The sequence below is a fragment of the Apus apus genome, chromosome 13 (genome assembly GCF_020740795.1).
Source record: "Apus apus isolate bApuApu2 chromosome 13, bApuApu2.pri.cur, whole genome shotgun sequence".
Classification (NCBI taxonomy): Eukaryota; Metazoa; Chordata; class Aves; order Apodiformes; family Apodidae; genus Apus; species Apus apus.
Window position 1 is genome coordinate 4,891,850 of NC_067294.1, and position 27,519 is coordinate 4,919,368.

The following is a 27,519-nucleotide window of genomic DNA, read 5'->3' on the forward strand; positions in this document are numbered from 1 at the left end:
GTTATTATTTGGGTTCTTTTGTGTGGTTATGAGAGCAGTTTCAAGCAAGAAGCTCTTGTTACAAAAAGCTAGTGTAAAACTTTCAAACCCTTAACCTCCATAAAACGTTCAAAAACTTCAATTTAGAAGCAAGCTTGCAAAGGAATACCATAAAGAAAACTCTACTAATCCAGGAACTAGTAAATTAAATGCAGAAATGAAAGATTATAACTTTCGACTGTTTGATCAAAGCTGGTGTGACCCACAGTAGGAGCTACAATCAGAGATGACACTGCTGTACCAGTGTGTGTCCAGCAAAACAATGACCAACGCTCTCCTAAGTCCATTCCCCTGTACTCATGGGCTTCAGAGAGAGTGATATGGTGCAAGCTACCTAAGACTGACACTTTATTTTGGAACACTGCTGCTGGGTGAAGAAAAGTCAGGTGTGTCCAGCGGGGAGACCTGCATGACACAGAAAGAACCAACTCTAGAAACAGAGGAAGCAACTTTGGTACCAGGATTTAGGCAAGACTGGGGCAGAGCACTGTCCCTCCTACTCGTATCAGGGCACTGTGGTCTTGTACCTGTCTTCAGACCCAAGATGGGGAATCATTGAGTGAAAAACAAACACACAAACAAACAAAAATTTAAAAAAATTTAATTGCATTCTAATTTCATTGTACACTCTTCAAACAGAAATGTCACTTGAAAGACTTCCAGTTCCCTTATTTCCTTGCACTGTACATGTTATGCAAATAACAGCCGGGGTGGCACACGAAACAAAATGTTGCTCTGGCTTTTCAAATAATTAATTGAAAGCAGCAGACATTTAAAACATAGCTGGGAATTTACAGCCACAGAAGAGCTTTGAAAATGACTGGTTAAACATGAAACACAGATGCAAAGAGGGGAGGGGAAGCTGGGGAGGAAGAAGGACAACAAATTTCCAGTTTGAGGCTGAAGTAGGAAAAAGACCCCTAACAACTGTACACGAGTGTCAACATGCTCAGTATTTACATTCTGAGCTTTACCAATGCTAGATAAGCAACATACTAAAAAAATAACTTAAAAAAGCTATACAATTGTAGTTATAAATACTGTATCTTTAAAACTAGTTAAGTAGTGTAGGCTAAAAAAATGTTCACAGTTACTCTGAAGAGAGCTGTACATATATATATTGCACAGTAGAAAAAGTTCATTCAGTATATCATGTGTAAACAATTTTTATCTTCTCCTTTGGCAATTTCAGGACTTAAAGGAATATCTGCTGTGAGCAAAAGCACTTGGGTACAAGGCACATCAAAAGCTTTTAAAGCTACAAGATAAATCCATCTGACATTTTCCAGTTCACACTGTCATTCTCTTTAGAAAAACGTGTACCTATCAATTCAGAACAACACATTTCTACAAGCACAACTCAGAGGTCTGGTGATAAAAACATCAGCTGTTCTTGGCTGTTATTCCACGGTAACAGATTTGGCCAAATTTCTTGGAAAGTCCACCTAGAACGAAGAGACAGATTTTCAGTATATGACAGCAATACTGACATTCTGCATTTGACAGCGTGGGTTTTTTTTAGACTTCCTGAAGAGTTCTGCTTTATTCTAGGCACATTAAGACACAGAAGAGACCGTAGATCTGCAGATAATGACTCACTGCTGAATTCACCCCTGCTTCCAAAACCTTCCTAACAAATAACATTTGTTTTTCAGAGTACCTTTCCAAAGCAGTCATCATTATCAAACTGACACACCCAGCCAGCATCAACAAACTCAGCTGTACAAGGCTCTGAACTATTTTATGTTAAAGTGCATTTTAAGATTTAGTTCTTTGAAAAATTCCTATCTGCACTCTTAACTGATCAAACAAAGCAAATGATTTTTGTCATTTTTTTTCAGAAGGATACCTTTAGAAAAATATAAATTGGCTCTGAAATGCCACCTCTACTACCACAGTCACTATCAGCTCCACTAATTATTACCCTAGTTCTTTGTTAGAGATGTCATATAACTGGGTCTCTCTCTTTACACTGGTAGGAGAAGGTTCAAAACTGCACTAACTGGAGTGCTAAATACAAAAGGACTTACATCATATCCTCGGAGAACAGCCAGGTGGAAAGAAAGCAACTGGAGAGGAATAACACTCAAGATTCCTTGAAGGCAGTCAACTGTGTGAGGCAGCTCAATGGTTTTGTAGGCAAATTTTGAGCTTTCTGTGTCTTCTTTAGAACACAGAATGATTGGACGACCCTGAAAATAAAATTGGGAAGCATTAAGTGAAGAGCTGGCTTAAAACTGCTTTGAAATACTGGTTCATAGTGTGCCTCTGATCTGTGTGAAGACCCTCAGATAGCCAGCAAAGACCCTGCCAGTGCTGTGCAAGGACTTTTGTCATTCACTGTTTTGTGCAACTTGAATGTTTTCACCCTGTAGACATTTAATATTATTCCATTTGCTTCAAAACAAAGAACCCAAACAAATGACTCATGTGCAACCAGTTTTCACTACTATAATTACTAGTGTAAAGACAACCTACAATGCAGATATACCATCTTATTTCTAATTTAATAATTAGATAAAATAAATATCACCAATATGTCCTTTTTCTGCTGCAGTCAGCAGCAACACAATGTGCACAATCACTTTCCCTACAACATTTTATTGAACAGCTTACCTGTCGAGCAGTGACCTGCTGCAGAGCATTCTGGCACTTGGTGAAACAAGGATCCTTCATTATCACCATGATAACAGGCATTTGTTTATCTATTAAGGCTAAGGGCCCATGTTTCAGCTCACCAGCCAGGATGCCTTCAGAGTGCATATAGGTGATTTCTTTTATTTTCTAAAAAAACCCCAAACAAAGAAAAATGCCATCAAGTTACTAGTAAGTCAGACAACAAATAAAAGCCACACACCAAGGCTGTTCATCTGCTACATAAATACAGACAAATGGCATCAAGTTGGTATTTTCAAAGATCTGCTAATAGTGGAAACAGACAGGCTTGCCTGCTGGGATTTCTAGCAGGCTGCTGGTGGAAGCAGAGCTTGCCTGTGCACACCCATTTGCAGATAAAGGAATGGACTGATCAACAGGAACTGTAAGCACTAAACACCCCACACAGCCCTGGCTAATGCAGTCTGCCTGTACCATTTCAAGCCTCTGTGAGAGATGGATGTGCATCCATCCCACCAGAATGTTCATAGCATAATTTATGAGTTTCCTGCAGGAGCATCTCCTCTGAACATCAGCACATTGTGTTTTTCTGGTGTTATTTTTAAATGGGTCAGCATTTCAAGTGGTTTGTTGTTTTGTTTTTTTTTTTAAATAGACTCATTAAACACTACATTTATTATGTGAAAAAAACCAAGAAACTGATATTATATCCAGGTTCCCCTTATGCATGTGTTCAATCCAACAGGACTCTTAGTTATAGATGCAGTTTTGCTGACACCAAATTAAGTTGTAATGAAATATTTCCAAAAACCTATGTTGCAGAAGCCCCAAAAGCTCATTTTAAAGAACATCCAACAATACTGAGAGGTTCCTACCAGAGCTCCTTCCAGACAAGTGGCATAATTATACCCACGACCCATAACCAGCAGTGATCTTTGTTTGTACAGTTCAAGAGCCAAATCATGTATCTTCTCATCCAAGGACAAGACTTCTTTAATCATCTCTGTTGGGGCACACAAAAAGCACATATTAAAACTTTTTAAAAGGAAAAAAATAGTTTGCTTGTAGCAGGATGTTCTAATGATCTATCAGGAGAAATACAGTCAATATAATTCAACCATTATTTTTGCATCTTGGGCTGCAGTTTAAGGATATTTTCTCCAGCCTTATTTCCAGTAGTAAATTTAGAGCAACTATTCCTTTAAGTAGTGCTCATACATCTAATTTGTATGTCTAAAGGAAGTTGTGAACATCCATTTTAAAGTCACTTTGCATTTGTTTCCCTTTATCTAACCTGATTTAAACTGAAAGGCTTTAAAAAATTCAAATCATCAATTTTGTAGATCAAGTGATGTTTCTCAGATAAAACTACCTTATTGTAATTAGAAAACCCAATTGATGAAAATTCTGATCCTCCTACCAAGTTTCTCAGAAAGGCACTTGTAAAATTAGCAATTAGTGCAGAAACTAATAGTCCATTTTTCTTCTATTGTCTAGCTTTCAGGAGGAGGAGAGTGAAACTTAGATGAGAAAGAAACATCCTCAAGTAGTATTTTATCTTCCCCATTAAACAACATCCCTAGCCCTCCTAAAACCCAAAATATTGATTTACCTGGCAATGATTTTAGTCCACTAATGATTTCCTGTCTCCTTTTCTGCAAGGAAATTCTGTCTTCAGACATCATTAGGCCAAACATTACAAGAGACACAAATTGGCTGGTATAAGCCTGCAGACAAAACAAAACATTTAGCAGCTCAGTCTGAGGAGAATTAATATGATCTCAGTTTTAAGCGCTACAATTAAAATTTTAATTGGATTCCACAGAGCTGAAGTATGAAAGTCAAACACTGAACAGCAATTACCTTTGTGCTTGCCACACCTATTTCGGGTCCTGCATTGATATGCACACCACAGTCAGTCTCCCTGGATATTGAGCTTCCCACTGTGTTTGTGATGCCAACTGTCAGAGCCCGACGCTCCTTACAATACCGCAAGGCCATGAGCGTGTCTGCAGTTTCACCTGGAAAACATTTACATCTTGACTTCAGGTTGACACAGGACAGAACTGATTCCTGAAGAGCAGACAATTCTACACAAGTGTGTTCTAAATAACTGCACCCACACTTACCCAATGCAAAATGCAACTGAAAACAATCTTGCAGCACTCACTCATTGTCCTAGACATTTGAATCAAGTCTTTCATTCAAGACAAATCTGGCCCACGAGCCATCATCCTCCTTTGCAACGTGCAGAAAGTAATTCATCTTTGGTGTTCAAAGAATTTTCTAGTTTTCACTCAACTGAAGACAAACAATAAATGCAGCTCACCTGACTGACTTATAAAAAAGCACACGTCATCTCTGAATACAGGTGTGTTTCTATCCAGGAAGTCACTGGCAAGTTCCACCATCACTGGTAGTTCAGTTAATTCCTCCAGTACTTGTCGAGTCTGTATTCAAAAGCAGCACACGATATTTGTTAACATTGCCACCCTTAAAGTTCTGACATCTTAAGAGCCAGAGACCATCTAAATGGATTATTACAAAAACTGATAATTACAATTTACCAGAGCCTTAAAAATCAAGGTGAAAAAAAGTTATTTTCTAGCATGCTAAGTAACATTGGAGCATTAATACAGAACACAGCAGAAAGGAGAAATAAATAAAAGGACAAGACCCCTCAATGCAAGGCGAAGTTTGAGAGTTAGAAGGAGAAGCAGATGAAGAGCTGTTGTCTAAAACTCCAGCAACTAGGAGCTAAGGGTGCACATACAGCTACTGCAGCATGGTAACTGGTCCCACAGCCAATAATGATCAGTCTTCGGCATCTTCTGATTTCTTTCAAATGATCCTTCAGGCCCCCCAGCAGAACTGTAAATAAACAAGCAAGCATCTATAAATAGTGTATCTTATTTTCCTAGATTACATATTCAAAATCTGCAGGCTTAGTGCAGCTCAAACACCTGTTGCAAGTTACCTGTGCTGCTCTCAAAATTCACCCTGCCTCTCATCGTGTTGACGACTGATTCCGGTTGTTCAAAAATTTCCTTCTGCATGAATGCACTGAAGTTACCTGTTCAGCAAAACATTAGGTACATGGTTTGGTATCTGAAGCCTATTACAGTTACAAAGAGATGACTTTTAAGACCACCTGTGGTAGCAACCCAATTTAAGTTGATGTTGTTAGCTTAAATAAAAGCTTGGGAATAGGTGAGAAGAAAGGAGGGATTTGGTAGTTGGCTGGTTTCATTTCCCAGCGTTGGCAAGGTAACTGAATTCCTTTTCAAATTGTCAAAATTTGCCAAAGACCACAAAAACATGTTAACATTAGTTATATTTTCACCAAGTACTGAGATGAATAGAAGTATGTAGGACTTTTCCAAAGCTAAAAGTGGGTAAGGTACCATACCAGCCATCTTCCCTTGGTCTTTAAGCTTGAAATTGTCAGCTCCCAGCACAAACGGCCTAAATATCAGATCATTTTCACAACAAATTACCAGTTTTCTGTTTTATCTGCTACACAGTCAGTAACTATCCATCTCTGATGATACTCGTTTACAGATGTTTCAACCCACCCTTCATGATTTGCTGCAATTCCATCTGCAGTGTTTGGATGGCCCTGGAAGGATCATCACTAGCTGAACGCTCGAGGCGGTGAATTGAAAGTTTCCCATCAGTTACTGCTGCAATGTCATCATCTTCTAAAAAAATGACTCTGTTGGTGTGCTCAATGATAGCACTACAGAAAAAACAGAAGCAAGACAAACCTGATGTGTCAGTAAGCATTGGCAGCACTCCTCAAAGCAAGTAAATATGCCACACAGCACTTCCAGCCTCCCTTCCAGCTTATTTTCAGACGTAAATACAGATAGATCAATCTTAAAGGAAATGGCTCCATCTGCTGCTCCTCCCGCATTCTCACAGGAACTCTGAGCAGAATATTCAGGAACCACAGCATCTCATATCTGCAACTCCCCACTGATCTGATCTTGCCTCACAGTACTTCTGATAGACCCCTAAGGTCACAATCTTGTTTCTGAGATGAATGAGTACCTGATGTCCATGTTCCTGCTAAGTTTGAAACCACACCACCATTTCCTCCTCTGACAGCTGGACTAAAATGCCAAAACCCAGACTGACCTATACTCAGCTGATGGTGTCTATTTGTACCCTACTTACCTTCTTACACTAGCAGTATTGTAGAGGTTAGCAACTGGCAGGTACTGCACTTGTTTGCAGTTCAAGTGCTGATGTCAAGCCATCACATTTTTCAAGTACCTTAGCATGGAGACTTTATGACATTACCTGTATTAGAAGCTATTTTATCAGAAGGCAATTGTAAAGCAGCAAGACAGCATAAGACTTCCAGAACTATCTCACTTCTAAACAAAAACAGTATTTTGAGAAACACAGAAATACTTTTGCTACCTTGCATCTGAAGCAAAGAAGAATTCTACTGCCTTATCCCCAACAGCATGAAGGCAGGTAGAGCTGTCCAGCCTTTTCATTCGTGAATTGCATATGTTCTTCACATTCTCAATCTTGCCTGTTAAAGAAATGAGACACTTCAAATGCAAAAGCAGATCTGTTCCAACTCAAGATTACGGACTACACAGGTTCAAGGTGTCACAGTTATGCCAGTATTTTGGGAGCATGGGACTTTTACTGGAACTATGCATTCAGTAGCAGAAAATAGAATATCCTCAGCTAAGAAGCTATTTGGGGCATCAGCTGGTAGTTTTATAGCACAAAGACCAATTAACCCAATTCCTGATCATAAAGTAACAATAATTTTAGCTCTTTAAAAATAATGAAATGGAATTAATCAACTTACATGTTCTATATAAAACAGGAATCTGTTCAGTGGAGAGTTTGTACTTGCTTCTAACTCCAATGAGCAAAGGACTCCCTCTCCTACAAAGGGAAAACACACAAGTTTATAAAGAAAAAGGTGCATATAAAGAAGTCGAAGGACAGCTGTGAAGTTGAAATACATTATCCCATCTAGCTTCCTAAATAGGAAGATCCTCCCCAGTCCTGATCCAAAAGCCATTACATGGCAGAAATTGTCTGAACTTGGTTTGTTTCTGTAAGATTCAACAAATATGATTATGTATTATTATATATTAATAGGTACCATATGCCTTGGTGATCCTTTCCCCCTGAACTACATCCGGAGAGAGGAAAATGTATATGAACTCAAGTTGTTTTCCTTCCAGTAATCACAAAACATCTTAGCACAGGCAAGCACAAATTTGAATAAATTTTTTAAACAAAACTTACTCTGCCTCTGAAGTGAGCCAGCAATAAACTCTATAGCTCTTTACTATTGAAACACTTTTCCAACCTTTACCCTTTTAAACTCAGAAATGTCAGCTGCACCTCAGGAACTGTAGAACCTTAAGAATGTTTTTTAATTATATGGGTCAAATGCCGTATTGAAGAACTTATTAAAAAAATAAAAATCTCACAGGAATAAAAGAGTGATTCACTCCCCCAACACCTCAGATGACAAGTTTAGCTTCTCTTAATCCCTGCACGCCTAAAAGCCCAAACCTGAACCACATACAGAACAGTTCATTTCAGAAGATGTTCTCCTGCTAGAGAGATGGTCCAGCTGGCTTCTTCAAAGTTTTAATATAGTCTCATTCTACACCACAGAAGCAATGGGGTTTTTGATTGTAGTATAAAACAGTCTTTATTCCCACTGCTACTTCACTTGCCACTTTAATATCTTTACACTTCCTGAAAGTTGTTTTCCAAGTCATAAATAAAAATATAATTTATGCAGAAAAAAACCTCATAAATGCTATGATATCTATAGAACACTATTTGTATAATTTATTAATATGGTGGCATTTCAGCCAACCTGAATATACTTCTCTCAGTCTTTATTCAATATGATGTAAAATTGAACCATAGCCTTTGCTCTCCCCTTTAAGACACAGGAGAAATGTTAGTACACTCCTAATGTAACTTAAGAAACAGAAGACACAATGAGCTCCTTTACTGACACACTGGAATGATAAAAAGGACAAGACTAGGAGGATATGAGTTTGTCAGTGGTATGTTCTTCTCAGTGTGTCATTTGGACAATCTCCAGCTGAAAGTTTTGAGTTTTGCTGCACTTCACAAAGATCACACTGGTGCAACTATGAGTCTTGTGAGTTTTGGTTAATTAAGCACTTTAAACATCAGTATTCTAGTCTGTGTGTGTACATATATAAATATATATTTTTAAGAGATGTTACTTTTTCCTTTTTAACCTAAAAAACCCCATGAATTATGTATAAAATGGGCTTTTACTAACCTGGTAGCAACTGCTTCACCTGGGTAATGGATGCTCTTGAAAACCAATGCAAAAGCACCTTCCTGGAAACCATGCAAGCAGAAGAGAAAACATTAATGCTTAACAATTTATCTCAATTAGTTACATCTCATCAGACTGGGGCCCCTCTTCCTGAGAAGGCTGTGAAGGAAAGCTCTTTACTATTATCAGGAATCTCTTCCTGGAGGGCAGTCTGCACCTTTAAAGGAATTGGTCAGGGAGCAGAACAAGCCAACATGCACTTAACAGTGCATCAGCTGAACTATCAGGAAGAGAGCACTCAGCCTCTCTATAAATAAAACCAATAACTTCTAATGCAAGGGTTAAGAAGATCTTTGAGATGTTCTCATCATCCACATGAAGACTGTTATTAGATACTTACTTGTAATAAGAACATACAAGTCACTCCTCCCCTCATCTAGGTGGCTGCACCACAAAATTCCCTCTTGATCCACACAGGCTTTTGCTTAGTGTATATTCCAGCCCTGCTCTAGGGGAACCCTACAGAGTTGCTTCACAGGGAAGGAAGGGGAGGTGAAATGAGTGTAAGAAACTGCAGGAAGGGGAGGGCAAATATCCGCCTGGAGACTGGGGGAGGAAACAAAGCAAGCTTTTTCCAAGTTTGCAATGCATCTATCAAAGTTTTTAAGCATTTACATAGTAAGTAACAGTAGATTCCCACTTCAGGGTTTGGGAACCAGCTACGCCATGAATCAGTACAGCTTGTTAGATCTATTTCCAAATATGGGAGCCAAGGCTTATTATTAGGCAAACTTGAATCACAGCAGTGTTTTAACATGATCATAATAGCCTTTAAGAACACACTGTCCTTTATGAGATATCTCAACCCCAGAGGCATCTGATTTTTTTTAAATTGAGCTGCTTCATTAAAAAACCTGCGATAACCTCTTACGCAAACAAAAACAAACAAACAAAAAAAACACCAAACAAAAACACCAAACAAAACTCACTGCTAATGCAATCTAAATATGTGCTATTGAAAAAAACTTTGAATTTACCAAAATTTTCATCTCATTTCTTGGTCTATTACGCATTGTTTAGAGGCCAAAAAGTGTTATTTGCAGCACCTGGTAAGGACTCCTGCAGAGGATCTAAATGCATAGATGCCAAATGCTGAGGAACCCCACAAATAGCTTTTACTGTAGTAAAGTGAAAAAAGGAACTTCCCACTTACCAACTGTTGAATAACTCTTTCTACCAAGGCTGAAAAACTGGTGTCCTCACTCTCTCTGTTGTCATACATGTATTTGATCAATTTTGGGATTGTTTCTGTGTCTGTTTCAGATTCAAATTCATAGCCTTTGCTCTCCTGAAATATAAAAGAGTAAAAAGTGAAGAGCCTTTCAGCTGCCTCCCACCAGAAATTGCACAGTAAGACAGACAGCTTGGAGCACTACACTGGACTAGGGGATATGCATCACTGTAGGCAAAATATAAAGACTTACCCTGTCCTAGCTACTCTTTTGGAAATACTGTAGCAAGACATGTAGTAAGACTTGATTAACATCTGTCAAGCAACGAAAGACAGGAGGGAGCTCACTCCACAAACCTTCTTCAAGAACTTGAGCACAAATTACTACTGTACCCATAAGTATGTTGCATTTAGGATTACAAGAACACACTACACTTCATCAGCTCCCAACTATCTACATTAGGCAGACTCCTGCACTCTACTGTTAGATGATATCAAGAAACCTGAATTCAGATTCCAACAGTCATGAAAGATCTGATAGCAGTTGGTGGAGCATTTGCATTCTAGTTTTAGAATAAAGTTGCCACAGACTCACCAGAAATTTTCTCAGGTCTTTGTAATTTGTGATGATTCCATTATGGATAACAACAAATTCTAAAAGGAAAAAAAAAATATATGTTAATCAGTAATGAAAAACTAAGATATTTAACTCAGAACACAAAATTAGAGGTGAGAAAAATCTACAAGTACTCAAGAAACTACCTGCTATACCTTTCAGACCTAGAGTTTATCACAACATGGACAACAAAAAGCAGAAGCTTACAAATTCTAAAGTTTACACAGGTTGTTCCAAATCCTTAAGACAGTTTTAAACTACACCCAGCAGAACAGCACCAAGCCATCTCAAGTGAAAAACAATACGAAATCTCTTTTTTCCAGCCCAGACAATATTGATGAATTTATGTTTTCAGTCTTGCTTTTTAAAACAAGGATGTTCTACTTTAACTTGTATCAGTTTTCAGGGAACAGATCTCATTAAACTTTTACAGTATTACTGTGGCCTCAAAAGAGGCTATTTTATTGCAAATAAACCTAGATAGAATGGCAACAGCTTAGCTCTAGTATACAAAATAGATACCAAAACACTAGGAAGAAGAGAGAACACATGTACTAAGTGGACTGAACCATTTCAATTTGATACAGTTCCAGAGTGCTGAAGATTACATACCATTCCTTTTATCTGATCTCTGAGGGTGACTGTTTATTGCACTTGGTACTCCATGGGTCGCCCAGCGAGTATGAGCAATTCCAAAATGTGTTTCAAAGTCTGCTTTGGAATCCAGATCATCTTGTTCTATACACAAGAAATTCAGTTTACTGAATATTTACAGTTGAGTCTCTCTCACACACACAATTAATAAAACACTAAGGAAATCCCCACAGGCAAAAATATAGAAGTTATATTTTGGCTTTTTTTAAAACCATTTCCTTTCTTGACATTGCACTTCAGATAGTTCAAGCTACTGTGACTCAAACTTCATTTCCCAAGACTCAGGCATTTTCAGCCAATACCAACAGCTAGGCCAACAGACCACATTACTACAGATTATAATGTAAACGTATTAAAACACAATGCCGGTTCTTCACAGATGGAAGCACTGCATAAAGCAGATTGTGATGACAGCCAGATGCTTAAATGCTTGTAAATTCTGTCAGAGTCCATGCTCTGACATTTCAGTTACCAAGCACAGAAATTATCCAAGTAAAGTACCAAGGGAGCCCAGATCTTGAACAAAGAAGGAATCAAAAGATGGGAAAGTAGACTGATAGTTTCACAGCACTATACCTAAAGACCAGCTTGCTTTTCAAGTACAGACTTGAGGAGCATAAATAATTTAAATGGCATTGGATTACTCCATGCAGTTATTTCTGGTACAAAATCATAACTATAATTTAATGGTCTGACTTTCTGCTGAGATGCAGATATTATCTGCCTGGGAGGCCAAAGCAAAGGGATAATTTTTAAGACACTTACTGTACAACTCTTCTTCCAGGGCCTTTACTTTTCCTCTTTTCTTGACTAGCTTGATGAACCTTTCTTTATCTTCATTATTATTTCCATCAATTGCCACTCCTACAGTATAGGACACAGTCACAAGTGTTATTTAAAGCATGAAATATGCTGGATGAAAAAAAGACTGAGGAAACACCAACAAGCACACACTAGTGAAATAATAATTTTTAAATTATCTTCAAAGGGACTTACCTGAAGTCTCTAGCTAGAACTGTGTATGTTCAAATCAAGCTAGATCAAGTCTATATCCACTGCATGGATTAAAGTATAAATAAGCCATCTCAAATTTTGCTCAAACATATGCCATCAGGCAAAACTTTTGCCCAATGAAATCAGCCAACTCAAATTTAAACACAAGTTGACTCTTCCTCATGCTTTCACTGGGACTCACATGCACAAAAAAGGCTGAGACACAAACTACATAATCCTGTATGAAGGTGGTCTTCCTCACACCCCGTTTGCTTTGCATATGTGTAGTAAACCTGAACCACATCTGATTAAATACCCATTTTAATGTCCACAGGGAAGTCAAAGGGGAAACTCCAAGAATCAAGGTAATTAGTTCTGATCTTTCAATTTGCAGGTTTAAAACAGAAAAATCCAACACACAGAAGTTGAAAGTACCCAAAAAGTCATGTAAGTAGATACTGGTTGCTAAAATTAATTTGTTGAGTTGGTTTACATACCTGCAGAATCATATCCCCTGTATTCCAGTCTCTGTAATCCCTTTATCAAGGTTTCAAATATTTCTTTCCGAGTCCGAGGCACTCTGTAGTTTAGATAAGCAAAAATTCCTGTTTAAAGAGAAAAGGGGGAGGGAGGGAGAGAAGCAAGGATTTTTTTTAGAATTTGCATTCATTCAGACTCAGTTTAAAATCTTTTAAAACACAGACCTCATCACAGAGAGGTCCTAGGGGCACCCAGCCTCTCATTTAGTGCAGTTCTCCCTACTTGGTTTTTAAATGGAAGGAGTTCAAAAACAATAAATGAAACAAGATCTTCATTTTCACCACAGAACACAGACACTCTCCCAGCAAGTTTTGCTCTCCTCATGTTACCCAGAGTTAAACAGTTTAGGAAGCTTAAAAAAAAATAAATCTACTTTTCATAAAAACCGCAGCTGAAAATGGGAACATTTTGATCTATTTCATATCCAGATCTAAAACTAGACATTCAAAGAAGGAATATATTCACCAGTACTAACACAAGGAGACTTTTGTAATCAAAGTCATGGCCTTAAATACCCATGGTAGGTACTAGGCACAACATCTATTTCTGAAAGGCTCCAGCTTAATCCTGAATACAAGTCACATCAGCAGGAAGAGAATAGAGAAGAAAACATAAAGGAAGGGGAAGAAGTCAAAAGGATAGGACAACAAAGGGAAGAAACAAGATACAGAAACAGCACACCCAAAAAACAAGCATTCTCCCTTTGCTCTGCCTCAACACAATGCTGCCTGCCAAGCCCAGCTCAACAGAGGCACAAGACCCCTTTGCTTGCCCCGTGTTACTCAGGTCAACGCTTACGGAGACATCACAGGAAAGACGTGAACCCGCTCCTTGCCTACTTGGCAATCAGAGCCTGGAAGAGCCTGCGAGTCTGATCCCACTTCTCTTGAATAGACCAGTCATCAACTGAGAAGTGGCTTTTTTAGTTTTCGGATTGGTTTCCCTCCCTCCTACCCCCACACGTATTTTTTTTTAATTTTTTTTTTTGGAAGGCAGAAATACAGAAGATTTTTTTTCATTAGAAGGAGTTTGGGGGATATTGTTTTATCTTTAGACAAGGCATAATAAAAAGTAACGTGCAAAGGAAAACACAACTATTCCTTTTCTCTGCCTACTGCTCTTCCTGAGACTTTTGATAGATTAGGCTTTTAATAACCCTTGCAAATCTGTACCCCAATGAAACAGAAACATTTCATTCCACTGTTTCAAGAGTTTCTCCAAGCAACCAGTCAGGACTGGAGACTACAGTTAGCAACAAACAGATTTTAGGAACTCAACAGATAAGCAGTTCAGACAAACGAGTGTTTTAGATAGAGAAATCCTTTGTTTGAAATTTAACACCCTTTTCCCCTTCAATTATGGTTCTTAAACTGTAAATGGCTGCAGTGAAGAAGCTGTTACGATGATCCACCAATAAATCTCCCCTATAAATATTGTTGTGAATCTGGTTACTCCACTGGTTTTATGCCATTAATACTGTTCATTTGAAAGTGAGACTACAAGACTATTACATTGGTCTGTGAATTTATCTTAGAAGGATTAAAGGGTGGAAAATGCTCTTCTGCTACAGAAGTGAGATTTATGAGGAGCTCAGGCTAATTATTTCTAGATCATCCAACATTAACAGAGATATAAAGACAACAGTTGCATTTAAAGAGGTATTTGGGAATTGAACAGCTAAATACTGTTCTTCATGGATGCTTTGAAAAATAATGCCTCCAGTTATGTACAGTCACCTTAGACTGAGAGCTTGTTGATCATTTTTCCAGACAGATATTTGCCGTTCTCTGGCACTAACCATGAACCTCAAGAGCAGCATTCTTCAATTTCTTCAATAGAAATTTCTCAACATCATTCCAAAACATTGCTACACACCTCATTTCAAATCCAGCTCTACTTTCAAGGCCAGATTTCACAATTTAAGACACATCAGCCTTCTATGCTCCACGTGGCATCTTTGACTACACAGAGCTCCAGGAAAAACTTTCCCTTGGGACCATCCTTACAATGCTACCAGTGTGCTGCAATTGTTAAAAGATCCTTGTTTCCAGGGAACAGTATCTGTGCTTCCACACACATGAATTAGAAGACACAGAAGTTGCCAGAGGTGATTTACAATGAAAGCAATAGCTGCAGCCTGATTTCTTAAGGAATATATTATCAACTCTTTCAGTTAAAGGAAATAAATCTTAACTCTCAGCACTGTTTCTCTGGTACTTTCCTGTTTCATGATTTACCCACTTGCATATTTTTTCCCTACTCAGTCACCATTTTGGCTAGATTTAAAGCACATTGCTCAACTCATGTAGAAACAACTTTTGATAAAGGCTTCTTAATTCCTTCTGGAAGCAAATCGCTATGACTGAATCATACTCATGATAAGAGAGTCCTGTGATGCTCACAAGTTACTTCATAATGGCCTCTCCAAGCTAGTGATGCCATTTCCAGAGCTTGCATGTCTGCTTCCCAATGAAGACTCTCTAAGCCAATGCAATACTGAAGTAGTATGTATCAGGTAAGGTAGTGTTTATTTGTCAGCACAGCATAAGCAAGGAAATACCTTCCTAAGTCACACATACAAACAGAGAATCCAATGAAAACATTTAAGAAGTGTTTCACTAGTGCATTGCTCTTTTGACCTGAATGCTACATCTCATTTATAACTTTCTGTAATTACAGAGTTTGCATAGAAACATGAGCAAGGTCAATCATGTCTGGCTTACCTTTAGAAACAAGACTCTCAACAAAAGTATGTTAAAACATTACTAAAATCAGCTTTAATCAGGTGCAGACACTGAAAGCAAGGCTCTCCCTTTACATACATATCACTTCCCCCTTACCTTTCAGGACTGCAAGCAGAGCATCAAGAAGAGGGAAAAAGTTCACTGAGTATATTTTTTGTGGGAAAAATCCATAAGAACTCTTGCAATTGCAAGATTTCACCAAAATCAAGAAGGGGGCAGCCTATACCTGAAGTCTGAACTAAATTAACAATTTAAAAAAAAAATAAAAGCATATCTCTACTGAGGTAAGCACATCGCTGATGCCAGAAACTTAGCTTTGGGAAAGTTACATTCTCAACTTCATATCCTGATGAAACTGATTTTCATTTAAAATCGCTAGATAATCAGTTTAAGAGCACCTCACATGGTTTTTAAACCCTGCATACTTTTGCTATACTGTTTTCTTACAGGCAACTGTGGTAACATCTCAACTTCGTTTCCTGAAGAGCATGTTTATGGCAGTATTTAATGTCTGATGTATTTTCAAATAGAAAACAATGGCTTTAAATCTTCACGTGCTAACAGAAAACACAACAGGACACGTTTTCAAGACTTAAACACAGAAAGATATGCAAAAATAAATTAAAAGAAGCAACGTAAAAAACATTGGTTGCAACCTTAAGAACTCCTGCACTTTCTACAGCAGATCAGCATAGAAAGGAAGATGTGGGACATCTTTCATGATAACAAATGTCACAAAAAAGGTCTCCAAATGTTGATGGGAAGAAAACCAGCACTATTCTCACTGCACTTCATGAACTGCTACTCTCCTTGCCATTCCATATTGAGTCAGTTACTCCACCCCAAGCTAAATGCTTCACCAAACTCATTTAACACTGTTAACACCCTCATTTCCCAATTGATATACAGCCCAGATATGCTAAGTTTTTGATAGGACCATTACAGGTCTCACTGCTTAGTGCTTGTCACCAAAACCTTTGGTCTGCTTAGGCACTGAGCCAAGTCTCTCACCTGAAAGGGTTTTGTTTAGAAGACACCGAGTTTGTGTCATTGATAGCCACCTGAGAGTCACGTAGGAGCTCAAAAAATATCCCTTCGTGTTACCATTCACACGAAAGGTGCTTGCTGGACTCCTCGCTCTTTCTGAGGGCACAACTAAAGAGGATCTGGAAGCAGGGAAAAGATATCTAGCTCAGAAAATACATTTTTGGGAGCCGTAACCACGCACTGCCAGGCTGCCTCTTACAAAAGAGGGTTTTGTTCCCTATAGCTAAGAAGGACAAGCAAGAAAAATTTTTTTTCTTTAAAAAAAAGTAGCCTTCCAGACCTGAGAGGAGGTTTCAGAGAAGGGATAGGGAGGGTAGTTTCACTTCTTGGTTTCACTAAAATTTCTTCTATAAGTAGAATACATTGCATGAGCAGCTTCTGAGCCCACAGTTTGATTTTAATCTGATCCAAGCGTACCCGAGCAGCTGTACAACGCGATGCAGGGATTATCTTCACCATCTCCTCTTCGTTGGACAAGGGACAGCGAACAAACCCTCACCGACTAAGAAATAAGCTCTTTCGGAGCCTTTGTTTGAAAACCCACAAACTCTTCCTACCGCCGCAGCTGGGAAGTGAGTCAGAAGCAATTCCTCGTCCCGGAGGCGGGAAGGCAGCGCCAGGCGCACCGCGCAGCCGGAGCATCCTCCCGAGCCGCGGGGCAGCCGGGGCAGCGGCCGAGGCGAACAGCGCGGCCAACACCCCCCGGAGCAGCCGGCGCTGGGAGCGGGGCCTTTTTCCAACCACAAAACCCAGGGACGAGCCGCCGGGCACGGAGGAGAAGCGAGGCTGCCGAGAGACCATCTCCCTTCCGCGGGACGGAGCGGAGCCCGACCTGCCGCCCCCGCAGGAGCCGGGCACTCTCCCTTCCCACCGCCACAACACGGGTGCAGCGGGGCCCGTCCCGGCCCGGCCCGCTGCGGGGGAGGGTTTCCGCAGCCCCGGGACCCGCTGTCAGAGCGGGGCAGCCCCACAGCCCTCCGCTCGCGGGGAGCCCCTGTCCCCCATCCCAGCAGAAGCACAGCCCGCTTCGCCCGCGGGCACCTCGCTCAGACCCCCCCCCCCGCCCCATCCCGCCCGCAGAAGGGCTGCGAAGGGCCCGGGCTGCTCCGGCCGCCGAGGCCCCGCCACTCACCGCACATGGTGGCCGCGCACGGTCCCTCCCGCCGGCAGGAAGCGGCTCCCGCCCCGCGGCCTCGCCCGGCACTGCCGCCCGCCCGGCCGGCCCCGGCTCTTATAGCGCTCTGCAGCCGGGCCCTGCTCATTGGCCGCTCCGCCCGGGGCCCCGGCGGGTCCCCGGCAGAGCCCCGGCCCGGGGCGGCTCCTGCCCGGCCCGGTCCCGCCCCGCGCTCTGCAGGCGGGGAAAGCGGGACCGCCCGTCCTGTCGGGGCGGCGTGGCCGGCCCGGAGGGCCAGGGCAGCCCCCTCAGAAGCCGCCAGGGGCTGGAGTCCCTCGTTTTCCAGCCTTTTCGGCCGCGAGCGCTTAGAAACACGCGCCCTGCCGTTAACTTCATCCGCTCGGGAGCCGAGCACCTGCTTTCGCGCTCGGCTGAACGAGGGCCGGAGGCGAGGGCCGTCGGCCTTGCTCTGCGGTAGCAGACTAAGGTCTCGATCTGTGTGGTCTCTTCCCTTCACTCGGCAAGAAGGTGCAGTTCAGCTCCAGGAGTCTCCTCCAGCTGCTTCTTCCAGGGCCGGGCTCTCCCGGGGGCAGACAGGGGGAGGGAGGCCGCAGGGCTGTGGCGGGGCTCGCCTCGGAGGAGCTGCAGCCCTGACCCACAACGCAGCGGGCTCCAGCTTTATCTGCTTCTAAAAAACCCTTGGGATCCCTTATCTCAGGGAGCCCCCTCAGAGCGAAGGGAACAGGGACTTCAAAAGCGAGTGCCTTGCAGCGCGCTCGGGACGGCGAGCACTCGCAGCAGTAGCTCAAAGCTGCTACTTGAACAAACATTTCTTAAAAATGCATCAAGTCTCATGGCGATTCACCCTGCTTATCATTTCTCCTTATTAAAAAGCAGTGCAATATTTCATAGATACGACCCTAGTTATCTCACACACAGAGTTACAGAGATGTGAGCACGAAGCATCTTATTTCAGCTTGAACTCACAGGCTCATTTTCTATTGCATTTCTTCTCGTCTTTTTTTACATAAAGTAAAAGTTCCTTTAAACTTTGTCACTTTTTATGGAGAGGTGGAACAAAAGAAAGATTGGAAGATCAACCTTTCAACTATGAAAACACTTTTGGATTTTTTGGGGAGGAGATTTTTGTGCTACTTGAAGAAAGGGAAACTATTGTCTAACTTTAAGGCAAAACTTAGTTGAAAATATTTTTCAAGTCACAAAATTTAAGGAGATTGTTTGGAATTCTGCTTTGAATTACCCAAGTGATAAATTTAGTGTATTTTTGACTGCTTGTGTGGTGTGAAACAGCTGTGCACATGATGTACCATTAAAAAAGTGTTTTCTTTCCTCCCTCACCTCCAGAATAAGACCAAACAGGCCCATGATTTGTCACTGCTGTAGTCCCAGCTGTGTCACTGTCCTGCCATCAAGCAAGTCATGTTGACACTCCATTCCAGTTTGACTTGTCTGTTTAGGTTACTTTGCTCCTCCTCTGAAGCAATTTCTGACCTTTTTTCCCCCAGACCAGCCCAAGCAAAGGAAAAGGTTCCTATTGTCAGTTCTGCATGTTAAGTACCATTGCTATTTATATTAAATTATACACATTAAAGATAAATTTTTTTTGCTCCCTGTGCAACACGCATTTTAACTAATGAGTGGTGCAGAGACTGAGAAAGAAACACTCTTTAGCATTGCTACACTCATCTCCAAAGATCACAAGTCAGACACCAAGATTTCACTCATGCAAGACATTTCATGTTTCCATGTGACATTCTTAGGGAGAAAACTAAACAAAAATGAGACTCCACTGCAAGTATGAACTGCATTAATTAGCGGTTAACATGTCATTTTAATAACTTTGCAGTCAACACTTCCCAGATGCATCTGTCTAATACCATTTGGCTTTTTCATGACTTTCTGGACATGTATTAGAGAATGCCTGATTGTATTTACTAGTGGGTTCATTTGGCTTGAAGGGACAGATTTTACAGCACTCAGATGAGGTGATCAAACTGATCCCATCTTGCCTTAAAACTTGTTAATGTCTAAAAGCCAAAATACATGAAAACATCATCTGCCATATTCAACACAAGGATAGAGCAATTCTGCTGTAGCTCCTGCTTCTCTCAGGAGACCATAAAAGAAACAAAACCAGATAGCAGTTTTGACATAGTTTGTAAATTGAAGGTTGCTGTTCTCATGCTGTAAGACATCAAGGGATATAACTGCCCATGGAAGTCTGAACACCAATCTGAGTGTTACTTTAGGGATCAGGAATTTTTGCCCAGCAACTTTGTTTTTCCTGTCATTGCACAAGTGATGAAAAATAAAAGTAGGGGACAGTAGGGTGGTCTGGAGAATGCTGTATCACTGTTTTAGCATCAGGTAATGAGAAAGTTGCCTGGGGCACCTTTAGGCAAAGGCAAGGAGTGATGGAAATCATTCAAGATGTGGTTGGAAAGAAGAGGGTTTTATGCTTAGGTCCTAGTTCATACAGTATTTATGAACTGCCTTCAGAAGCAACCAGCAGCATTTAAGGACAGATATTTCAAACTGTATTTGCTTATCCAAGAGATTCAGATGTGTCTCTAAATACTTTATTCTGTTCCCTGCCAGGCAGCAAAGGGGACTGAATTTCCTACAGAGGAGTTTCAGTAAATTCAGTTGTCCCAGGGGGTAAAAGGACTAAACCACTCATTAGTAAACAGGTGCAGGAAAAAGGTAGTAGTGGATGTGAACTGCAAAAAGGAAAATCTGTGATAAATATCAGGAAAAAACTGGGAGGAGCAGTTGTGCAGCAGAACAGGCTGCAAGGGCTGGTCTGTGTTCCTTTCACTGGTGACACTGCTGGCATCTGTGTCCAGTGCAGGGGGCTTTGTGTGACCAAATGGAAGTCACTTCCAACTCCAGCACTTCTGCGAGTATAGGTGGGTTATAAAACTCCTTTTAAATTACCCTTTTTGGACTCCTGGTTGAGTGGCTACTACAGTTTCTGAGAACAAATAGTCTTTTGCTACATTCATGCTAGGATACACAGCACAAGTTCTTATATGAACAGTGACAATTTTGTTCTAGGTTTATCTAAGTATATATAAGAAAGAAATAAGCTGGACAAGAGGAACACTAGGAAGGATTCCCTTGAAGAGTTTTTCTAGCTTAAAAATGTGAAAGTCATGCATCCAAAAGCAGCCATTGTACATTACAAATCATCCTCCTCAACTAGAGTCCTGCAATTTTGCATTTTTACATATTACTGCCACTAAAAATATTTAAAGTGTTGAGAAATGCTGAGCACTCCTATCACCACCATTTTCATTTTAACAAGGTGGGACAAAGCTATTCCCTGCTGAAGCTCTCAAGAATATTTGAGCTGCCAGCTTGATCTGAATTTTTCTTAAATTTCTTTCCAGACTGATAAGGGTGACCACCATTAACCAGGAGTCACTCCAGTGAATCTGAGTTTCACAGAGAGAAAAAAACAAATGTAGGGGCCTGACCTTGCTGGCATTTGAAGGAGATGGGGCTGTGCACAGCATAGCCCCTGAGTGCTTCAGGACAGGACACAGCTTGGTAGGAAAGGCCTCCTGCCCTCTGCATCCATTCTGCTCCACAGCAAATCTTGAAGATAATCAGCAAACATCTCTGAGGTGAAGACAGCAACACCTTTCTTCTGCTGAGCAGTTCAAAGGAGAGGAAGATGTGATTGTTATATTGATGGTTCTCTCAGCAGAGGTGTCACTACTAGCTGTTCACCTAGGATCTGTCCAGGACTGCAGAGTTGGTGTTTTCAGTTTAAAAGCATATAATAGTAATTAACAGCTTTTCATTTGAGAACAAGGCAAAGTTAATCATCATTCCTTGCTGTCAGAGAGTTGTCTTTCAAGTGCTAAAAACTGTGTGTGTGAAGAGGAGCTACACATTAACATGAATCAACATCATACCTATGGTTGATAATTAAGTAACTGTGGTTTAATTCAATGATGGGTTTTCAGCCAAATTGTCATGATGAGCATGTGTAATATAAAGCCAGCCCAGCTAGTAAACTAGAGCTGAAGTACTTTATAAAAACCCACAAAGGCACATTTAGTAATAATTAATCTAAAGCATTATATTTTAAACAGCATCAAGTGGTTTCCTGAGTTTTTTATGTAAATTCTTCAGAACAGGAGTTGCAAATAAGTTAATGGGAAGTGTCAGGGAGAAAAAGAAATGTTTGGAAAAGTCTGGAGTTTTTTTTCAAGTAAGCTAGCTTTTGATGCTGGATTAATTTTCTCAGCCTGTTGTGTGGTCCTTCAGGTCAGGAGTGAGAAATGCTGACAGAGCAATATGGATATCTGTATACCTGCCCTCTCCTGCCTCATTTCTGGGAATCAGGACCATCCACTCAATATTTTACTTAAACACAGGATTCTCACACATTACATGGGGTTGGAGGGAGCAAAGCTAGCTACTTACAATAGCTGGAGAAAGCATGCTCATGGAAGAAGTAAAAAAGCTTACATTCCAAGGATAGGGAAAACATTAAAAAAATCCTTAGTTCTTTCCAGCATACACCAAATTACAGCTTCACTGAAAGTGTTTGAACAAGGAGCTGACTGTAAAATCAAAGTACCACAGCATCTCCATATGGCCCATACAGCTAAATCACACCACAGGGCCACCCATAACATCACCTCTTACTTCTCCACTGAAGGAAAGCCTTGCACCCCTTCCCCAGTCCCCACAGAGCCCTCCAGGCTCTGCCTCCAGGCAGCAACCACCACCCTCCCCGTGCAAGAATTTGGTGCTTCCCAAGCTGCACTGGCTCACTCAACACCACAGAGCAGGGCAAAGAGCAACTTCTACACCACTCTGGTTAATTTTATTTCTAAACATATGAACCTATCTTGCTATTTTGGTAGGAAAAAATTAATTCCATTCTTCTCTCCATTTGTTTTCACAGCCTTAATACCTCAAGGATTTAAACTGGCCTTTGAAAGGAGCACCTTTGAAGCTAGAAAATAGTTTTGCTGCTGGCTGCCCTCTGGTTTGCCCTTTAGACAGTTCTCTGGCAAAAAGCTTCTGATTTTGCAAATCAAAACCTGCTGTTATCCAGAACACATACCTGCACTCTCCACAAAGCAAGGTAAGCTGATGCTAAACAACAGTCCAATTTTCTCTACCCTGTCACCCCCTCAGCATTGCTTCCCTCACCATTGCCCAGCAAAAAGCAGTTCCAACTGGAAGGAGCTGAAAGGAAGCAAGGTTCTGGTAGTACAAGTGGCTTCCAGACAGCTTCAGTTATCAACAGTCCTAGGCTAAAACAAATCCAAATTTCTAAAAGCAGCCTGTGGAACAAGATGCATCTGGCTTTACCTCACACATTCAAATCTGCTGTCCCTTTCACTTCCTTCTACAATCAAGCTAGACATCAAAAATGTACATCCCAGGAACTTCAACATTACCCTTCTTCCCCCTTTTCTCCTACTTGTGAGTAAAATAAATGAATTAAGGAAGCCAGATTAAAGATACAGCAGCAATTTTTATGACTGGTGTATTTAACATTGCAGCTGATGTGTAATTGTTTATTGAATAAGTAAAAAATATATAAGTACTGTACTTTCAATAAAGTACCTCATGCCCCAATACCACTAAACCTCCACAGGTGACCAGATATTCCCCAGATTTAATAAATATATTAACAGTTATGATAGGTATCTGGTTTTATTGTCTAGCAACTGATTAATAAATTGAAGGAAACTTCTCTCACAGGTGGGTTATTTTCAGTCTTGGAGTCACAGCCATTGCACTGATATCATCTCCTGCCAACAGTTTCTATATTTTTCCTTTTTGAATGCTTTACACACATCACAGCTACAGCTTCTTTCAGTTGTTTTTGTAACAGCTTATGATCTTTCTTTTGGCAGCTTATTCAAAGAAGAATGGCATAAAGCATGCTTAAATAGAAGTGTTCATTTTCTTTCACTGCCAATAAATGACCCCTCTATATCTGTTTCTAGATTTTTGGGGTTATTTAATCTACCAGTTGCCAGAATCAGGGCACATTTGCACACAGCCATCTATCACCAGCTGCATGCAAACCCAGTTCAGCCCTTGTGCAGTTCCCTCTGCACTAGGGATTAGGAAGCACCTAAGAAAAAATAATGCAGAGCATCAGTTTCCTCACTACATACATAGTATTGACAGGGGGACAGAGACTGCTGAGCATAAGTGACATGTAAATAAATCAATGTTGTACGACCTGTGGGAAGCGTGCAGGATGTTACCACTAGAGGAGCAGGAAATTGAGGAAATGAAGGAAAAGGTTTTCAGCAACATGGCAGCTCTCCCCCCCACACACTGTGTCACCAGGAGAGCCTGTCCCACACCAACCCCACACCAGCCCACCTCTGCCACACACCCCCCCCCCGTCAGGCTCAGGTCCAGCCATAAATCCATCCCCTGACCACTTCTGCAAACTACACAGTTAAACAACTGTTACAATCAAGCTAGGAATTGCACTGCTTTACTGCCAGTAAAAAAATCCTCATATTTTCTTTTAAATATAGTTTTCCTTTCTATCAAGCATAGGATTTTTGTGTTACAGTAAAATTAAAAATGCCCTTTGAGGTTCACTCACTCAGATGGACTCAAGCTACTCCTAATAGCTCCACCTACTAACTGGATATAGAACCTCTTGCTTAGGTTCCAACATGAGGTGCATGAAAGGAGGACACCCCTGTGGGGATGTTTTTGCTGTTGCCCTGTAAAGTTGCCTTTGGCAACCAAAGTTGCCTGTGGTGTTGTCTTTGGGCTGTGATTATTTTGGTGTGAACCAAATGAAGTAAGCTGTAGGTTGATTGAAAGCAGGAAATCTGGTTTTGAAGCAAAACATTGTCCTGAATTTACCCCATCATTGTATCTAGGCAAGTGGGAGACAAGGTGATGGTTCACTACAACCTAGACAAAATTTAGGGAAGAATTTGGGGGCGTGCAGGAGGAGAGAGTTGCCAGAAAACCAAAAAGGAGATCTTTGTTTTCTGTATTTTAGTCATAACTTAAAATGAAGAGTTTTTTTACTCTTAAAAAATATTCTCTTCCAATCATAGCATTTAATTTCAAATCAGATCCAAACCTTTTAATTTAAGTTGTAAATTTTCACAGCAGACACAGGCAGTTTTTAATTGAGTTGACCAAAACTGGCTGGCAAACTTGAAACCAAAACATCTAAACCCCTTATTTGCACAGCTGCATGCCACAGACTCTCCTCCACCCCCCATAAATGATTGTGCTGCAGGACATCAACTCTACATCAAGGCAGTTAGCAACAGGTCCTGTAACAGGCAGATGAGATGATCATAAGTCTCCTCTGACTTTGAGCTCTGAAGGTTCTTCCTATGCTTGAGGGAACTAGTGCAAAGTCTTTCACCCACTGCAGTGTTTCAACAGGTACTTCTATAGCTACACAGGTGGCAATGCCTAGGAGAGCATCTGAATGCAATAGTCAGTTCAGGTTCAGAGCTTGGCCTCAGGTATTGTTAGAATACAGTTTGATTACATCAGATTAACACAAACACAGATAGGTGTTCAATTACAGGCATGAAATGCCAACCTTTAACAGGAATATGTGCACTTATAAATCCACTTGGTATGAAAGACTGAAATTACTTCTAAGCAACCCAAATTATTGCAGTTTCAACTTGTATGTGCTAAAACCACCTAAGTTCATGAGAAGTTTTCAAATAAGGAAACACTATTTTACATTGTATATCTTCTGAGCTCATATACAACAAGTAGCACTAAAAGAAGGCAGAAGGAACAGCTTCAGTCCATCTTGCATCTACCACTGGAGTTGGAACAAGAATTTCTGTGCTGGGAACTGAAGGCAATGCTCTTAGGGATGACTGAATTCACACCAGCACCAAGCACCAGCACCCTTGGCAGTAGGGACCAGCAATTTGCTACTTCAGCAGGTACTTTACTTTCCTCTGAAGTGTCATTCGCTTTTTGAACAAGGTCACGCTGAGGAAATCCCAGCTAAGAGTCTTTGCCTTTTCCAAGAAAGAGAGGATTATCATCTGCTGTAATTACACATTCCAGTTTACAGAAAAAAAATCCGATTTCATTTTCTCCAAGTCACATTGTTTACTGGCTGTCCTGGAGCGAGGAGCACAGATGTTAAGTGAAGTGACACTAAAGATTAGAAAAGAGGGGTTCCAAGGGGTTAACTAGTCCTTGGCTCCAACTGGTGAGAGTCATTATCCTGTCCAGATATGGACAAAGCTTTCCTATGACATGACTTCTGCTTTCAGGCTGCTAAGACACATTAGTCTGCTCTCCCCCATGTCTGAATGTGAGGATAACCCCTAACTCAGCTTGGAAATCCAAGAGGACTAAACATGAGAAGCAGTAACGGGGATTTTTTCAAGCAACTGAGTCTCCCAACCCCCAAGGAGTTTACCCAACACTCTGAAAGTCCCAGGCAAAGCAGTCTGGTTAGCCTGTATTTACCTAAGGCTTGAAGGGTTTCCCAGACTGTAGGTGCAAGCAAGCCACCTCAGCATTCACAAGCAATACAGCTACTAGAAGCTAATGTTGAAATACCCTTTGTAGAAGACCCACAGTATTTGCTGAATGATTTTTGCAGGAAAAGGTTTCACACGCATGTTTTCTCTTTCCACCTCCCCTTTACTTAGGGAAAGGCTCTCTCCAAAGCTCTGTTAGTTGTTACTGTGTCACTTGTGCTTGTCAGAAAGCTGTTGGCCCTGGACCAGAGCCCAGCCTCTCCCACCACTTAGCATCAGAGGAGTGTAACAAACTAGGAAATAGTTGCTGTCTAAATACTACCGGGAAGTAACATGGCAGGGAAGGGTGGCTCCTTGGGCAGGTTTGGGGCTCAGGACATCAAGGAAAATGCTCTAGAAATTAGTTGCCAGGAGCTGGGATAATGTCATTGCTCCTCCAAATAGGGGGAGCCTGAACAACAAATCTAGATGGTGGGAATGGATGAAAAACCTATGAAGTGGAAGAAACAGAGATGAGACACTGAGAAGGGAGAGCTCAAGGCAGAACCTGGCTAAGAGCCCTGTGCCAGTGCTGGGTTAGGAGGGCTGCAGCACTCCTGTACTCTTACTTATGCAAACGTTATTTTCCCTTCCCCTCAAATAAATCCTATTTCAGCTTTTTCCAGGTAGTCACATTATTGAAATGCTGCAGTTTTCTCTTTCTAAGTCCCTAGAAAACAAAATTACCCCCAAAAAACACAAGCACAAAATTCCTCCTTTGGTAAGACACAGCACCACGTGCCAGGACACACTGTCAAAGAGCTTTGCTCCTGTCTCAAGTCAGAATGTCACAGGGTAACATTTGCCATGCAGTTTTTATTTCTGTGCAGGGTTCCTGTGTGTTTTTTGGTAAGAGGAAAAGAGATCCTTGTAGGGAAAATGACATAGGTTGAACTTTTCAGTGAATAAGTTAACATTACTTCTCCTGTCTCCTCCCCTTTCCTCTAGGAGGTTAGCACAACTGCAGTCTTTAGTAGCAAGTATCACATTGGTGTTCTCCAAATAAACCTGAATTCCAGAGAAGCTCTTAAGAGCTCCTCAGCAAAGCTTTGTTCTCACAGATAAAGCA

General features: G+C 41.0%; 1 protein-coding gene across 1 annotated transcript; it reads right to left on the reverse strand.

Moving 5' to 3' along the window:
* Positions 1–624: 624 nt before the first annotated feature.
* GFPT2 (glutamine-fructose-6-phosphate transaminase 2) lies at positions 625–17,982 on the reverse strand. Its single transcript, XM_051631362.1, has 19 exons — positions 17,923–17,982; positions 12,957–13,064; positions 12,232–12,330; positions 11,425–11,550; positions 10,792–10,850; positions 10,179–10,313; positions 8,966–9,027; positions 7,490–7,569; positions 7,084–7,201; positions 6,231–6,394; positions 5,633–5,728; positions 5,429–5,526; positions 4,985–5,105; positions 4,519–4,676; positions 4,268–4,382; positions 3,531–3,658; positions 2,656–2,823; positions 2,070–2,231; positions 625–1,484 (listed from the first exon to the last, which is right to left on the reverse strand). The coding sequence occupies exons 1-19, from the start codon at positions 17,927–17,929 to the stop codon at positions 1,440–1,442; spliced, it is 2,049 nt and encodes a 682-aa protein (XP_051487322.1). The 5' UTR covers positions 17,930–17,982; the 3' UTR covers positions 625–1,439.
* Between the last annotated feature and the right edge of the window lie 9,537 nt (positions 17,983–27,519).